The following is a 16,898-nucleotide window of genomic DNA, read 5'->3' on the forward strand; positions in this document are numbered from 1 at the left end:
CAGGCACAGCATCAGTGCACAGTGGTGAGGAGCGTTTCAATTTGATGACTTCTCACACGTAGGCAATGGATCTCCCAGCTATTTGTAACCCAGGCAACCAGGTGACCCCTTTCTTCCCTGGGAAACAGGCCAAGGGTGTGAGAAGGGGCCTGGCTGGTTGGAATTGGACCTGGGCTGCTGAGTGAGACAGTCTGGTCTGGCTGGAAAGGGAGGAAGGGGGCCAGGGCCTGGCTCGGGGACCCCTCTGGGCCCCTCTCTCCAAGAAAACCCAGCAGGGTTTCGCAGTCGGCGTTTGCTGAGTCCCAGTGAACGGAACCTGGGGATTGTCATCCCTGCGGCTGGGAGAAGCTCTCCGGTCACTTCCAGGGCTTTGCTGCAGTCCAACTGATTGGCAAAGGGTTGGTTTTATTGCCAGAGCTCCTGCATTCGGCCTGCCCACCAGCTGGCACTGTGCCAAAGCCCTGCCAGCTGCCACGTCGGGGTGCTTGCTGTGTGCCCAGGAACCCGAGATGGCTGAGCGCAGTCAGGGAGCCAGACTCTGCTGCTGGCTGGGCCCATTTCTCCTCAGGCCTAGGGCGGGGAAAGAGTGGAGTCAGTGCTGGAACGTGGCTGGGGTTGGACTTCAAAGAATTCTGCAGGGTCTGTGGCAGGGGGATAGGGCAAGCTGCAGCCCGTATTGGCCACCCATCTCAGTCACTGCTTTACACTCATGCACTCTCTCCCACACGGGCGCACTCCGTCTGGTGGTGGTGCCAACTGGTTACTCCCCCAGTGTCACTGATCCGGGAGTTGGACGGGGGAGGGCTGGAGCTGGGCTTCTGCCGATCCGGATCAGTGCTCCGACACTGACGAGATGAGACCTGGGGCCCCCTGCCAGACAGCCTAGATTTATAGCAGCTGCTCCCGCTCATGCAGGACTATAGGAGCTAGTCCTCGTACACATAGGCAGAATCTGTGGCATCTTCTCCTGGGGATGCCTGAATGCTGCCGCACTTCAAAGAGGCGGCTTCCGGAGCAGGCACTGGCTGCAGAAGCCCAAGGCTCTGGATATGCCCGGTCCTCTTTCAGTGAGACCATTTCACCTGTCTTATTGCTCTTGGGTCTGGCTTCCTTTCCCTCTCCAACCATTGCAGCTGTTGCTGGAGCTGCTTGTCTTCCCTGCCTTATCCATCCACTCCTCGCTCACTCAACAGGGCCAGCAACCCAGTAAAAGGGGAGAGAGCTAGGCGGGTACAAAGGCATTTTCTTTACTTTGCTTAATACAAATGACTTAACACAAACTTATACAAAGTTTCTATGTCAAAGGATCCAGAGATATACAGTACAAGGACCTGGGATTACAGTGGATGAGAGGCTGGATATGAGTCAACACTGTGCCCTTGTAGCCAAGCAGGCTAATGGCATGCTGGGGTGCATTAGGAGGAGCATTTCTGGCGGATCTAGAGAAATTATTATTCCCCCTCATTCAGCACTGGTGAGGCCATATCTGGAGCACTGCATCCATTGCCGGGGTCCCCAGTACAGAAAGGATGTGGACGCATTGGAGAGGGTCCAGCGGAGGGCAACAAAAATGATTAGGGGGCTGGAGCACATGACCTGTGAGGAGAGGCTGAGGGAGTTGGTCTTAATTTGCAGAAGAGAAGAGTGAGGGGGGATTTGATAGCAGCCATCAACTTCCTGAAGAGCATATCTAAAAAGGATGGAGAGAGACTGTTCTCAGTGGTGTCCGATGGGAGAACAAGGGGCGATGCTCTGAAGTTACAGAGGAGGAGGTGTAGGTTGGATTTTAGGAGAAGCTGTTTCCCCAGGCGGGTGGTGAAGCACTGGAATGCGTTACCTAGAGAGGTGGTGGGATCTCCATCCCTGGAGGCTTTTAAGTCCTGGCTTGACAAAGTCCTGGCCGGGGTGATTTAGTTGGGGTTGGTCCTGCTTTGGACGGGGGCTGAACTCGATGACCTCCTGAGGTCCCTTTCAGCCCTAGGATTCTACAAGTCTATGAAAAGACTTAATACACGTCAGATGAAAATGAAGGTTGTCTATGGAGAGACTTTCTATGGAGGTTGTACAAAGATGATCTACACTCAGATGAAAAGAATTAATGCAGAGCTTTTGCTACATGGGGAGGTGCCATTTCATAGAGCTAATTGGAAGTTTTCTTTTCCTTTTTCTTCTAGTTCCCATTTCCAAGCCTTATGTTGTCCTGGCCTCATCCACTGTGCTGGAGCTAAGTGAACATTTCACCCTGAACTGCTCACACGAGAACGGCACGAAGCCCGTTTATACCTGGCTGAAGGCCGGCAAGGTGCTTAGCAATGACTCCCGGCTGCTCCTCTCCCCTGACCAGAAGGTGCTCACCATCACCAGAGTCCTCATGGCAGATGACGACGTTTACAGCTGCCTGGTGGAGAACCCCATCAGCAGTGGGCGCAGTATTCCTATCAAGCTGACTGTGTACAGTAAGTGTGGTGAAGACATGGCTGTCCAGGGGCAGGCAGGCAGGCAGCCGATGCGTGTGCCCTCATTGCCAGAAACTCCCACCCCAGGGCAAGCAGGTGCCGATCTCAGGCAAGACAAAGGCTAATGGGAATGAGTGCAATATTGAGCTCTGGGTGAGAACCTGCTGGTAGCCCTAAAAGGGGCCTCCATTCACTCGACACGGTACAGAGCTGTCATGGAGCTGGGGGGTCCCCATGCCCTGCCCTGACCCGCAGCCAGGCGTGACTCTCGCCCAGCAGGGAGAACGGGGGGTTATGGGGCGACAGGGACACAGCGTAGAATAGACTTGTCAGCACAGGGACCAGAAGCTGTCAGTACCATCCACCTTAGGGAGAGGGGCCCAGAGGGGTCCCCGAGCCAGGCCCTGGTTCCCTTCCTCCCTCTCCAGCCAGCCCAGATTGCCCCACTCACCAGCCCAGTTCCAATCCCAACCAGCCAGGCCCCTCTCCCACCTTGGTCCTGTTTCCTGGGAAGAAAGGGGTCACCTGGCTGCCTGGGTTACAAAGAGCAGGGAGGGCCATTGCCTACGTGTGAGGAGTCAGCACACCCAAACTCCCCTCCCCACTGTGCACTGGTGCTCTGCCTGGGGAAACTGAGGCACCTGCCCGGTGTTACTGCAGGACAGTAGGAACCACGTGTAACCTAACCAGGGGAATAAAACCCTCCTGCCACAGGAGCCAGCACTGCAGTGGCAGACCAGGTATTCTGCACTGCAGGATGGGTGCCAATAGCTTCTTGGCCCACAGCGAGCTGCGGACGGCCCCTACCCAGCTGCTCACTGTGCAGTCTGTCAGCAGAAAGTCTCCGCTCCTGTGTTTCCGTGCAGGTCTGGCTTGGGCTGTGCTTGGCATGCTCCTGGCTTTGCTGAGGGAGTCCCCTGGGCTGAACGAGCCCACCCCTGTGACCCCGGATGGCTTTCTCAGATCTAGCAGGTCAAGTCACTGCCGCTCTGGACCCTGAGCGTCTGTCTATCCCATTGCAAAGTGGACGTGCAATTCGGAGCCGTGTGTTCCCACTGTATGGCTCTCTGCGGCTGCCCCAGGGGCAGGACAATGGTGAATTCATCCGAGGAGTGTGTGACACTGTTGGGTTTTAAGACGAACAGGAAAAACCATTGTTGCCACCACTGTCCTAGGTTTGCACCGAGTCTTGCGCCGAGTGAGTGAGTGAGGTGTATTCCGAAAGCGGGGGATCGCTGAATGTGTTTATACTGCTCATCCGGTTGCACCAGTGTTACATGTGTGGGGTTACATGGATTGGCTCGGGGCTGGTATCTGAAACGTTAGCGACATGGCAGCCTGTTGTGAGAGGCCGCTAGCCGGGTGAAGCCAAAGGGCCGTGTTAGACTCCAGTCCACCTCTGCGGAATGTGCGGCAAGGTGCACCCCAGCAGAGTGGTCGTTTGGGTGTACATTGACGTGGGGGTGTGTCCGGTCCGTTGGGGTCAGAAGAACCTGTTCAGATTTGGTGAGCCATGTTTTCATAACCTCTCAGCAGCGTAAGGGGGGACTGGTTGTGGCCCAAGGGAAGCTGGAGTGGGCAAGGGAGCTGCGGGTGTGACTTCTTGCTGGCCAGCGTGGCAATAGAAGTGCTCTGTGTGACGGGCATGGTGCCTTATAGTGGAGAACCCCCAGTCTGGGCTGTAAATAGCCCTGTTTAAAGCACTTCACCCTCATTTAGCGCTCTCAGCAGTACCCAGAAAAACCTCCAGTGTTACAAGTACTTACTGGGGGCTAATCCACATCTGTCCATGTTCACGCTTTTTGGGTGCTGGGCCCTGGAGCTGCATCCACCCAGAACTGGGGATTAACAGTGTCTGCATTGCTCTGAGGGGGCGGTAACCCCTCCTCTGTAGTGTGATTGGGGGACTGTCGCAGACGACCGCTTGGGATGTTCCCTGGGGTGCCGATCAGGCCCCTGACATCCAGTTCCTGGCTCTCTGGGTCTCCCCACCACCCTGTCCTGCTGGGCCAGATCCTCTGGTCTCCCCCAGCCCAAGGGGCCTCCTCATGGCCTCCTCAGCCCGCAGGGTGGGATTAACCCTCTCTGTCTGGTGTGAGGCTGACGTGCCCTATTGCGAGCGCACACACATCTGAAGATGCTGGCTGCCCAGAGCCATGGGTGCCTGTTCGCAGCCAGTGAGAGTGAACAAGTGGGCTGCGTTACTAAGGATGTCAACTTCGTAAACCCACAAAACCAAACACCCTCGTCCTTGCCCCTGCACACCCTTGTGACTCTGCCCCCTCCCTCCCGAGCATGGGGCTGCAGAAGGGGTTGGGGCGCAGGCCGCAGGCACCGTAGGATGGGACTTCGGACGAATCCCTGCTGGGTTCATCCCATGCATTATTTTTAACTCCTGGAGTCTCCAGACGCCACCGGTTGGCTCCAGGAGGCACTAGGGGCGCAGGTGGTGTTCTCCGTAAGCGGAGTGTCTGGGCGGCCTCTCAGAGGAGGGTCCCACGCTGCCCAGCCAGGTTCGTGTTCCTACCGGTGGTGTGCAGCCACACCTGCCTTGGTGCGCAGCACAGAGTTTGTCCGCACGGGCCGGGGAGGGGAAGGAGCAGAGGGAAGGTCAGGCGCGTGGCAGGGTTGGAGCATAAGGATGGATCAGAGCGCAGGCTCTGGTGGGGTGTGGCCCCCTTCGCAGGGCTAAGGCAGGCTCCCTTCCTGCCCTGGCTCTGTGCAGCTCCCAGAAGTGGCCAGCATGTCCTGCTCCTCAGCAAAGAGGTCAGAGGGCTGTGCGCTGCCCACGTCTGCTCCCATTGGCTGCAGTTCCTGGCCAATGGGGACCATGGAGCTGGTGCTCAGGGCGGAGCACGTGGGACCATGTGCGGAGAGGGCATGGCAGCCCCTGCGAGTCAGACATGATGGAGCTGCATGGAGTCTGCCTTAGCCCTGCTGTGCTGTTCACAGCCCAGTCAGTCGTGCTAACTGCAGCTGCCAGGGGCCCTTTTTGATCAGATGTTCAGGTTGAAAACCAGATGCCTGAGAACCCTGAACATTGTTTCCTGCATACGTAAGCAAACTTCCTGGTCTGAGTGCTTGGCTGAACAAGAGTGGACTGAGTGGACTTGTAGGCTCCAAAGCGTCGCACTGTTTTATTTCTGAATGCAGGGGTTTGTGTGTTTAGCATAAGTCTGCATTCGTAAGTGAAACCCTCATGACAGACATTGCACTACAATACCAGCATGAGGTGAACTGAAAAATACTACTACTTTAGTTTTTACCATGCAAATAGTAGTGAAGACCTAAAGTCACCACTGTACACTCTGTATTCTGTGTCGTAAGGGAAATCAACAGGTCTGAAAACAGAAATTATCCAAAACACTGAAAATAAATGGTATTGTATTATGAAACAGAACAATTGTAGGAAGGATGTGGATACACTGGAGAGGGTCCAGTGGAGGGCTACCAAAATAATTAGGGGGCTGGAGCATATGACCTATGAAGAAAGGTTGAGGGAATTGGGACTGTTTAGTCTGCAGAAGAGAAGACTGAGGGGGGACTTACTGAAGGGAGGCTGGAGGAGAGGCTGTTCACAGTGGTCACGGATGGCAGAACACAGAACAATGGTCTCAAGTTGTGGTTGGGAAGGTCCAGGTTGAACATTAGGAAAAACTTTTTCACTAGGAGGGTGGTGAAGCACTGGAATGGTCTCCCCAGGGAAGTAGTGGAGTCTCCATCCCTGGAGGTGTTCAAGTCTCGGCTCGACAAAGTCCTGGCTGGGCTGATCTGATGGGTTTGGCCCTGCCTAGGGCAGGGGCCTGGACTCGATGGCTTTTTTAGGTCTCTTCCAGCTCTATGATTCTATTATTCTATTAATCACACCATTAATTGTGAAAACAAAGCAGTCAAGCAGCACTTTAAAGACTAGCAAAACAGTTTATTAGGTGAGCTTTCGTGGGACAGACCCACTTCTTCAGCCCACAGCCAGACCAGAACAGACTCAATATTTAAGGCACAGAGAACCAAAGCCAGTAAGCAAGGAGGACAAATCAGAAAAAGATCATCAATTTCTGATTTGTCCTTGCTTACCGTTTTTGGTTCTCTGTGCCTTAAATATCGAGTCTGTTCTGGTCTGGCTGTGGGCTGAAGAAGTGGGTCTGTCCCACGAAAGCTCATCTAATAAACTATTTTCCTAGTCTTTAAAGTGCTGCTTGACTGCTTTTTGTTTTGATAGTGTGTAGACTAGCATGGCTTCCTCTCTGTTACCGTTAGTTGTGATGACTTTTAATCACTTGATAGCCTAATATTATATTATTTTATTATGTGTGTTTAAACTAAATTTTCCCACTGCCCTGCTGCTTCTTAGATCAGAATGGTGCTGTGGTAAATGGCACAATGAATTCAAGCTCCTGTGGCTCTTTGGGGCAATGGTGATGCCTCAGTCAGGTCCTGGCCCCCTGAGGCTGCATCTCTGCGACACAGACCATCGCCTCCCTTCTGCACCCCGCCCCCACCCCAGGTGCTGGGATACCAGGCGAGGCGGCCAAGCCCTGTGGCCAGCCAGTGCTCTGTGCTAGTGACAGGAATTCACTGCCTCTGCTGCCTCCCTGCTGACTTTGACACATGCCTGGCAAGCGATGGGTCAGGGCACTTCCCTGGGTCCTGGGGCAAACTGTCGCTGCTCCCTTTGGCTCATGCTTGGGCCTGGAGAGGCAGTTGCCGACCTCCTCCCACTGCATGTGCTGGGACTGAAGCACAGAGAGCATTGCGCTCCTCTCCTGGGCTCTTTGGGTTCTCCTCCGTCAGGGGATCAGGGTGTCTCTGCGGGGCTCCGGCCTGGCCCTGAGCTGAGCACTGCTGGGGCCTAGGGTGCTCCTTGTGCTGGCTGCAGAGAGCAGAGTGGGCCTGGTAAAGTGGGGGGCAGGGAGCCTGGAGCTGTGGGTGTGAGCAGTAATTCCTCTCCCTTCTCTCCTAGGAAGGAGCTCCCTCTACATCATCCTCTCCACTGGGGGCATCTTCCTCCTCGTCACCTTGGTGACCGTCTGCGCCTGCTGGAAACCCTCCAAAAAGTGAGCATCTCCATAACATGCACCAGACAGTTGTACGCTGCTGTCTCGTATCAGTGCCCGGCACCCAGCCCACCCTGGGACCGCACGAGACACAGCTGTGTCAGACTGCTCCCCGGCTCTGTCTCTCTGCAGCCCACCAGTAGTTATCTGCCTGGGTTTCCATGTGGCCTGCGCTGTCTCTCTCCAGGCTGTGCTCACACGCTGTGGGCCGCCTGTGCCCAGGGAGTGGGTGCGGCTGGCGGAGGAGCTGGGTGCGCTCTGGGGCCATCTCCCAGCAAATGGCTCCCTGTGGCTCCACTGGGCTGTCTGGGGACACTGGGAGAGGTCAGAACTGGGGGTCTTTCGGCTGTTGGAGTCACATGTCCTTGGCGTCACTGTCTGCTGTGGGATGGGGCCCTAAGTGCAACCAGCCCAGCGATCAGCCGCTCGGTGAGCTAATGAATAACACTAATCAGCCCAGTGGGGACAGGGAATGGGGAGCAGAGTGTCTGCAGACGAAGGCAAGGCAGCTTGTTCTGGGCAATGCTGAGGCTGCCTGGGGGGACCTAATCACATCCCCCACTTCCACCCCAGGCCCTGCCCTCTCGAGGGGTACAGAGCCAGCCAGCTCCCCCCACCCAGGGACCCAGCAAGTCTGTTAGCGCCTCTGGTTCTGACAGTGCCTCACGCTGGAAAAAATGCAGGAGAGTGGGGTGCTGCAGCCAGCCCCCGGCCAGCTGGAGTTCAGCCCCAGGCAGCGTCTTGCCCAGCGCTGTTTGTTTTCTAAAGAACACCCGAAAGGTCCAAATTGGAGCAGACGATCCCCCATCTGCAAATGGCAGAGGGGGCTACGCTGCTTGCAAAGTGCCCTGAGCTGTTGCCAGCGGTGCCCGCCAGGAGAAGGAAAGCCATCCCCGTGGCAGAGCCCGACCCAGCCGCTCCATGCTTGGTGCTACGGTAGAGCTCAGGCCTTGCTTGCTCTGGGCAGGACACGGTGGTTCTGACCCGAGTTGTGCTTAATGCCTGGCGTTCACTGGTGCTGGAGCTCAGGCGACAGGTCCTGGAGCAGGTAGGGGCCAGCCACAGCGTCTCTAGGACTCAGCTGCCGCCCTCCTTTCACCCTGCACCCCGGGCACGTGCCTGCGGAGCAACCCCGGCTGTGTATAAAGCTGGGGAAACCCACCAGCGTCCATGCCTCCGTGCCACTCCACTGCCTTGGAGCACAGCCCCAAGCTCTGCAGAACCAGGAGCACACAAAGGCCTTCTGAGGGCACCTGAGCCCCGGTCTCCCAGCGCACTCTTTACAAAGCTCCTTGTACCATTTGCAGAGACAAGCGGAAGCCGGACAAGCAAAGCTCCTCGGAATACCTGGAGCAGAACGAAGAGCATGTCAAGCACACAGGTAAGTGCTGCCCTGAGACGCTGTCCACAGGATGTAGATGGCTGGCGCCTCACAGGGCTGGTTGCTGCACCTGTTTGCACGGCCTGGGAGCAGGGAAAGCAGCGAGTTGACTGAGCCCCTTAGCAAGCCTCTTCTTACATGGTGACACTTAAGACACTGCAGCCCCTAACAGGCGGCCACCGTGGAGCTCCTTGGGCTGGGGAGCACCACACCCACTAGTAAAGGCTAGTCTTGCACCAGGCAGTCGCTGGCCTGGCTCCCTGCGGAAGAGGGGCGAGCAGCGGGCTCTGCCTGGAGCTGCTGTTACCCAGCTATGCCTTAGCCAGAAATTAGCCTGGAGATGCTGAATCAGGTTGTCACCTGGAGTAACCAGTGTGCTGGTGAGATGTCCTTGCCTGTGGTGAGGTGATGCCATCCCTGAGCCGGAGGGACGGATGACAGGCCGACACTGATGTCTGACAAAGTGGCTTTTACCCACAGAAGCTAATACCCAAAGAAATCTGCTAGTCTGGAAGGTGCCAGGGGACTCCTCGGTGGTTTAACTCCCCTGCTGATTTCCCTGCACGCTCTTTCCGTGGGGGTGTTCTTTGCACTAGTGACCCTGTGCTCCCAGCACAAGAGGTTCAGGCAAGTCCCCCCCGCTCTGTGGCCTCTGTGGGTCGGCCGTGTGAAATCTGCGGCTGTAGCTGACACTCTGCAGCCTTTGGGGCACTGTGCTCTGGAAAAAGATTTCTCGGGTTTCTAGCTCCAGAATCCTATCTTTTATTCTGGCTTCTGCTCCGGACCCATTCCTGCAATGGGGCTCCGCATACGCTCATGAAACCAGCAGCCAGAGGGGACCCTAACGCAAGTTCTGTGTCCCTCGGCCTATTTGCAGGGAGGGGAACAAAGGGGCTTGTGTGAGAATGGCCACACTGGGTCAGAGCAGATTACCCTGTCTTCCAGCAGTGGCCAATGCCAGGTGCCTCCGAAGGGAGGACTAGAGCAGGTAACCATCAAGGGATCCATCCCTGTCACCGGAGGCTAGGGAGACCGAGCCATTGAGGAGCCTGTCTCCATAGCCCCCCGGCTCCCGTCGGACTTTGCACACACCACAGATCTGAACAGATTTGAAGTCCGGTTCCCTTTGCTGTGTCTCAGCCGATTTCCCCCATGGGCCGAGGAGAGGAGGGGCTCCATAGCCGTGGGCCACCCAAGAGCTGCTGCCTCCTGATCGCTGGGACCTCCAGCCGCTGGGGCTCTGCATGGCATCAGCCGGAACGTGACGCTCAGCAGGCAGCACAAGCCCCTGTGTGCGTGTTCTTCCCCCGGTGTGTGATTCTGTGCCAGACGGGCTGTGCTGGCGCTGCTGGGGCAGCAGCCCCATGACCTGCTGGCTCTGATGGAGGCGGGAAGGTTGCGCAAACTCGCCCTTTGAGTTACTGCGCTGCTCCTGGAACCCAAGCAAAGCCAGGAGGGTTCTCGTGCCCACACCCTGGGGCTGGCCTGGGCAGCAGCTGGGCCAGAGGGACGGACACGTGCTGTGGATAGTGCCTTGGGCAGGTGTTAATCGGAAGTGTCGTTGCTTCGGTGCAGCTGACAGTGTGGCCCGCAGCGGAGAACACAACCGCAAGAATCCAGTTGCTCTCTACTTCTTACAGGACAAAGTAAGTGTTTGGCTGAGTAACCCCCGCAAGCCCCAGCTTGCTCGCTATGCCGGAGGCTCCTGCTTTGCTCAGGGCCCTTCGGGGAGTGCACAGGACTTGTGCTTGCAGGTGATACAGGGCAGCCCCTGACACTCCGGCTGAATCCCGCGGAGATTTGAAGTTTGTTTGAACCAGAAACTCAGCGTAAAACTTCCAGGCCAGGAGCCCCCAAGGGTCCCACCCTGGTAGTGGCCATTCAGGCTCTGACAAAGCAAACAGCTGAGCGTCCCCTGGTTCTAGCACACCTCCTGCGTGTGAGGAATGGCTGGATCAGCACAGGCTGGGGCACATTTGCAGGTAGCAATGGGGTGTGGGGCACCTCGGAATTCGGCAGGTGCCCAGGAGCTGGCTGCAGTGGAAAATTCCACCCACTGAGCATACAAAGACAGCACACCCCTGGGGCTCTCCTGTGCCAGTAGTCCCGGGCTGGGCGTGCCGTCAGCTCCTTGGGGTGCACTCAGCATGCCTGCAGGTGGGCATCTCGTAGGGCTTCCCACGCTACTCAGTGCGGCAGCATCCTGCCCCCACGCCCTGGCATCTCGGAGAGACAGTTAGTGGTGTGCTCACAAATGGACTAGGGTGTGTGGCTCCTGGGAGCCCCACAGACGCCCAGCTGGGGAGCCCCTGGGAGTCCTGCAGATAATTAATGGGGTTTAGGGTCCCCCAAGGTCTGCCCTCCGTCCGCAGGCAGGAGTGGCTCCCACTCAACAGGAGAACAGCGGGTTTATTAGCCGACAGGGCACAGCATCGTACAGAGGAGTCAGTGCAGCCGGCAGAGACAGCCAGTCCCATCCATGCTGGAGAGAGGAGGCACCTAGGGGCCCCGCAGAGCCGGGGCCTGGCCCCCTCCTTCGTCTCTGTCTCTCTCTCTCTCAGCCCAGACTCACTGCTTCCAACTCCCAGTTCCAATTCAAACCCTCGGACTCCACCTCCCTCTTTGTCTGCAGCTCAGAGGCGTAACTCGACCCCATGGGGTACCCTCAGCCAGAGCGCCCCCCATGTTTCCCCGCTCCATCACCGATCCCCAGCTCCGAGTCCTGCACTGGGCGAGCCTGGCTGGTGTGTATACAAAAGCCCAGTGTCTGAGCTGTCCCTCTGTGCAGCAGGTGGAGGCCTGTGCCTGCGCAGGGCTGCCTGGAGCAGAATGACACTGACAGTCAGGTCCCTGCCCCCATGCTGGAGGAGCTGCTCTCCCTCCCCTGTGCCAGGCGGGGGCGAATGCAGCTCCTGCAGCCCCTCTCCCGTAGGCTCTGCATCTCGCTGGCATTCCAGGCCTGCCTGACACTACCCTGAACGCTGCCTCTTGCTTGTTCTGCTCTGCCCGAAGGACTCTCCGGAGGCGGAGGAGGATCTCCCTGTGGATGGCAGGACCACGGCTGAGCCAGGACCGCCCAGCTACACCAGCTCTGCCCCTGGCAGATCCCCAGGGCCGCCCGTGCGGTCAGCTCGCCGGTATCACCGCTCGCCAGCCCGGTCTCCGGCCTCCTCCCGACCGCACAAGTCCCCACCCCGGTCCCCGGGCTCGCCGGCGTGCTCCCGGGGCACCATGCGCGTGGCACGGACTGCTGGTGTCCATCTCGGCCGGGAGCAGGAGGAGGCCAATGCTGTGGAAATCAGTGCCTGAGGGCGCCCGGCTCGTGGCGACAGGATGCTCTGGAACTGCCTGTAGATAGTGGTGAAACGCGTGGCTCCGCTGGCTGGATCAGCCCAGGTGAAAGATTGGTTGTCGCCTCCATGCGCCGCTTCCGCGGGTTCCTAAAGGCACTAATTTGCTATTTAATGCCCTCGCGCAATCCTAGGCTGCTCGCGAAGCCTTGGCTCTTGGGAGCGTCAGACTAACCCCCTCCCACGTGCGCACTCTCCCCCCCCCCCCCCCCCCCCAATGCAGCTGTATGTGTGTGCCCGAGCGTGCACGCTTCCGAGTGTGAGTAGGTGCGCACAAGTGTGCAGCTCAGTGTGACGTTACGTTTGCATGAAAGCTTGCACAGACACACACCCCATGAGCTGAGCGTCTGGGCACGCACATGTGGCCATGTGCCGGGGGGGCCTGTCTGCAAGTACTGATCACGGGCTGGCCCTCACAGGCGTGCAAAGCACTGCAGTGCCGGCTCGGAGCAGTGGGAAGGTTTTGCACTGAGTGTTTCACACACCAGTGTACTGCTTGGCGAGTCACTGGCCACTTACAGGGGGCGCCCTGCTGGAGCTGGGCGGTGCTCCTGCCGGAGTTTGGCTTGACATGGTCACTGGAGTCACCCCGGGACCAAACACGTGGGGTTGGGCTGTGCCACATGCCCTCCAGGTGAGTCCATTGCGTTCCAGGCCTGGCCTCTGCCCCGGGCTTAGCCCTGCACGTTGGCTGCTCAGCGATGTCCGGGCTTCCCCTTTCCCTGCTTTCCTGCACGTCCCAGCCCTGTACGTGCAGGACTGCAGAGCCACCTGTGGCGTGTGAGAGGCCCCCCCAGCAGACACGGGTAGTGCTGCATGTGCACAGGCCCAGCCCCAACCCAGAACTTGCACCCTGTGCTCCCAGATGGCAGCCTGCAGCTGGCAGAGCATGAGCAAAGTAGCTGGCCACTGGGTGGAGCTGCCAGCTGCACAGACGTGCGTCCCTGAGCACTGGACCAGCTCTTTTAAAGCAGCTCACATCTAAATCTGCTGGCTGGCTGTGGCCCCTAAGGGGTCACCATGCCAGCTGAGACTACCCAGCCCAGTGACCTGCCAGCCAAGCCTAGGGCCAGCCTAGGAGCTGTCTGTTCTTCCTGACGCCTCTGCCAAGGGACTCCCCAGCTGAGGGGTCCCTGCAGCTCTCCAGAGCAGCGCAGTGGCCCAAACAGCTGCACAAAGTCACTGCATCCACAAGCACTGGTGAGAGTCCAGGGCCCTGGCCTCAGCTTGGGGCAGCCGAGCCAGACAGCTGGGCCATCCTGACAGGAGCGGCCCTGGTTCCTCTATGGCATCGCCCCATGGCCAAGCTACAGGTGCGACAGCCACTGGGTAGGCTCCATGCCACTGGCTTCCCGTAGGGCAGCGCCCAGGCAGGGTTGGGGCTTGTGGCAGCCAGACCATCACGCCAGGTGACTAGCAGTTTGCTCTGCTGTACAGCTGCATGGGCCTGCCTTCCCACGCCCTGCTTCCAGCGCTGGGCCCTGGGCTTTGCCTGGCAGCTCCCCTGCACCAAGCCTGTATTGTCTGTGAAAATTGCCTGTTTGTTACACAGCTGTCGAGATGTGACACTGGTGCCTGGTCCCCTCTGACTCCTCGGGGGACAGTAGCTAGGGGAACGTCCCGACCCCCAACAAGAGGCGGGGAGAGAAGCTGCCATCTGGCCAGTGGGGTTAGGGCCCCCCGTGCTCCTCACGCCACCAGCTTGTCCGGTGCCCCTGTCAGCGTGACACTGTTGACTAATAAACTAAACCTACTACCCTCCAGCCTGGCTGCTTCACACCATTCGTCTGCCACCGCTGCCAAGCCAAAGCTGCTGCCCACCTTGCAGGCAGACGGGCCTGGCCTGGCCTAGGGCCTCCCCTTGGACATGGCGGGTGCTTGGGAAGAGCTTTTGGGAGAGTTTAAGACCCTCAGTCCTTTAGGTGGCTGTGGAGCAGCTTTCAAAGCCATTCGCTGCCAGGGCGCTGCTCGCCCAAAGCAGCATGGCTCCAGCATGGGCAGTTGTGAGACGGGGGACGGAGGGGGCGTTCCCACCCTGGGGGAGAGGGGCAGACTTTTCTCAGCTGGGGTAATCCAGGGGGTCAGCTCCAGGTCTGAGCACTGAACGTGCTGAAAAGCCCTGCCCCTCTGTGCCGCTGCACACAGCGGGGTGTTGCTTGGCCTGCGGGGGGCAAGGGGCAGGGAGGCCAAGTCCATCCCCCATGTAGCCCCCTTGATGGAGCACAGGGCAGGAGCACAGGCAGGGTAGCTCCATCCCTCAGGCCTGTGAGGAGCTCCAAGGGGTCCGTGGTCAGACCCTGAGGCCCTGGGCTCCATCACCTTGGCAGGCTGGTGCCAAGTGAGCAAGGAGTGCCCAGGGCGAGGGGAGCAGTCACCTGTGGGAGTGGGGCCAAGGCCAAGTAACTGAAGACCCCCACAAGAATATGAATGGCTCTGCCTGTCCTAAGCCTCCCAGTGGTTCTGCCCCATCTCTCACAAGCCCAGCTCTGCAGCCACCAGCCCAGGCTGCCCGTGGGTCTGTGCTGCGACTGCTGGGTGAGCAGCTGATCCCGCAGGTCTTGTGCCTGGTGCACTCCTGTCTGCCAGGGCAGGTGCCCAGGAGACCCTGCCACTTCATTGGCTATTTACCTCGGCCACCCAGGTCCCGTCCAGGCTGCAAGTCCCTGGGCCCAGAGCCTGGCCTCTGGTGACACTGCAGGAGAGCAGTGAGCACCAGCAGCAGCTTGCTGGGGCCTGTCCCCAGGCCGCCAAGCCCCTGGCCTGATTGCTGGTGCCAGGAATTTAAAGCCTCCACTCCCCAGCACTTTTCAGTTCAAGGCAACCTCTGCCAAAACCCCAGCACCCTTCTCCTCGCTGTCGCAGCTGCAGAGGCAGCAGCAACACAGGCCAGGCCTGACATGGCGGGAGCTAAAACCGCAGAGCCCTGTAGCACCTTAGAGACTAACGGATTTATTAGGATGTGAGCTTTGTGGGTAAAGCCCACCCGAGCAGGTGGAGGTGTGAGTCTCCGTTTGCTGGGCCGAGTGAAATGGGGGGTGGAGGTGGCCCCAATGAATTTTTTTTTCCGGTGAACTGAAATCGCAGAAAAGCGTTGCATTTCTGGCTAAATAAAATGTTTTCTTGGGCCTTTCGGTCGTCTAAGGTCTTCAATCCTTTTCAGACATGCAAGTGAAGTAAAAGTGCACGAGGGAGGGCTGTGACTTGTTCCAGGCATTGGCCTATCAGGCAAATGCAGTCCAAATGTGGGCAATGTTTTGCTCAACTCAGATCTGCGATTTTGAAGAGATGACACCTGGGGTGTAAAATTTTGACCAGTTCTGATGGTTAATTCTAAGGTTAGCTCCAAGCAGAAAATTTCTCGGCCAACTTTGCCACCCCAAAGTCACACCATAGCCCTGGTGCCTTGTGTGTCTCCTTTGAGGAGCTTTGGCTATGTTGAGGTGTCCTCAGTACAGAGCCAGAAAGCACCTGACAGTGCACCAAGATTGGGTGAGACATAAACCAACCCAACCCGTGGCTGGTGTTTGAGGGATGGGCCAATCCAGAATCAGGGAGAGCTGATTATTTGACAAAGCAGAGTGGCACGGACCCCACTTGATGGGGGGGATGATCTTCTTTTTCAGGGACAGCTCGTGGTGCCTCTCCTAGCTGGGGCCACGTCTGGAGTACTGTGTCCAGTTCTGGGCCCCCCCCATTAGAAAAAGCATGTGGATGCATTGGAGTGAGTCCAGTGGAGGGCAACAAAAATGATTCCGGGGGCTGGAGCACGTGACCTATGAGGAGAGGCTGAGGGACTTGGGCTTATTTAGTCTCCAGAAGAGAAGCATGAGGAGGGATTTGATAGCAGCCTTCAGCTTCCTGCAGGGGGCTCTAAATAGGATGGAGAGTGGCTGTTCTCAATGGTGATGGAAGGCAAAACAAGGAGCAATGGTCTCAAGTTACAGAGAAAGAGGGGTAGGTTGGATATTAGGAAATACTATTTCCCCAGGAGGGTGGTGAGACACTGGAATGTGTTACCTAAAGAGGTGGTGGAATCTCCATCCCTAGAGGTTTTCAAGGCCCGGCTTGACCAAGCCCTGGTTGGGATGACTTAGTGGGGATTGGTCTTGCTTTGGGCAGCAGGCTGGACTTGCTGATGTCCTTGGGTCCCTTCCAGCCCTAGGATCTGTGACACATGATCTACCCACACCAAACTGGCTACTCATGAGCAGCAGTTGGAGGTGATGAGCTTCCAACATGCTCCTCCATGCTGAGATGGGGTTGCCATATGTTTGGGTCTCCCAGGCATAGCCTCTCCTCTGGCCTCCACTTGCTGCCCAACTGTGGTTTTAAAATCTGCACGTCTGTGGCTTTGAGCTGGGCCGTTGGAGAGCAGCAGCTGCTGGCTGGGTGCCCTGCTCCGAAGGCTGCACCACCAGCAGTGCAGACGTGAGGGAGGCCTGCTGGCCTATAGCTGCCTTGTGACAGGATGTGGGAACTCCTCACTAGGCAGAAGCCACTGAAACACCCCCAATGATAGGGGTAAGGGTTGTGGCTGGGCTAAAGTGACCCCATGCCCACACCTTTGCTGGGTATGCTCAGGTTCAAAACCCAGCCAGCTGCTCAGCCTAGGGCTGCCAGGCCAGGTAACAGGAGGTACCCTGGGAGCTGCCCGGGA

At 57.9% G+C, this 16,898-nt stretch overlaps 1 protein-coding gene across 2 annotated transcripts in view; it reads left to right on the plus strand.

The window, feature by feature from the left end:
• HEPACAM (hepatic and glial cell adhesion molecule) overlaps window positions 1-15,366 on the plus strand; it is a 32,589-nt gene extending 17,223 nt beyond the window's left edge. For both annotated transcript variants that reach the window (XM_074976695.1, XM_074976694.1), the window contains exons 4-8: window positions 2,175-2,456; window positions 7,417-7,510; window positions 8,818-8,891; window positions 10,467-10,537; window positions 11,904-15,366. In XM_074976695.1, the coding sequence (XP_074832796.1) occupies window positions 2,175-2,456; window positions 7,417-7,510; window positions 8,818-8,891; window positions 10,467-10,537; window positions 11,904-12,200 (818 nt within the window). In that variant the 3' untranslated portion in view covers window positions 12,201-15,366. The remainder of the gene's footprint in view (window positions 1-2,174; window positions 2,457-7,416; window positions 7,511-8,817; window positions 8,892-10,466; window positions 10,538-11,903) is intronic.
• The last annotated feature ends 1,532 nt before the right edge of the window (window positions 15,367-16,898 follow it).

This window comes from Carettochelys insculpta, chromosome 25 (genome assembly GCF_033958435.1).
Source record: "Carettochelys insculpta isolate YL-2023 chromosome 25, ASM3395843v1, whole genome shotgun sequence".
NCBI lineage: Eukaryota > Metazoa > Chordata > Testudines > Carettochelyidae > Carettochelys > Carettochelys insculpta.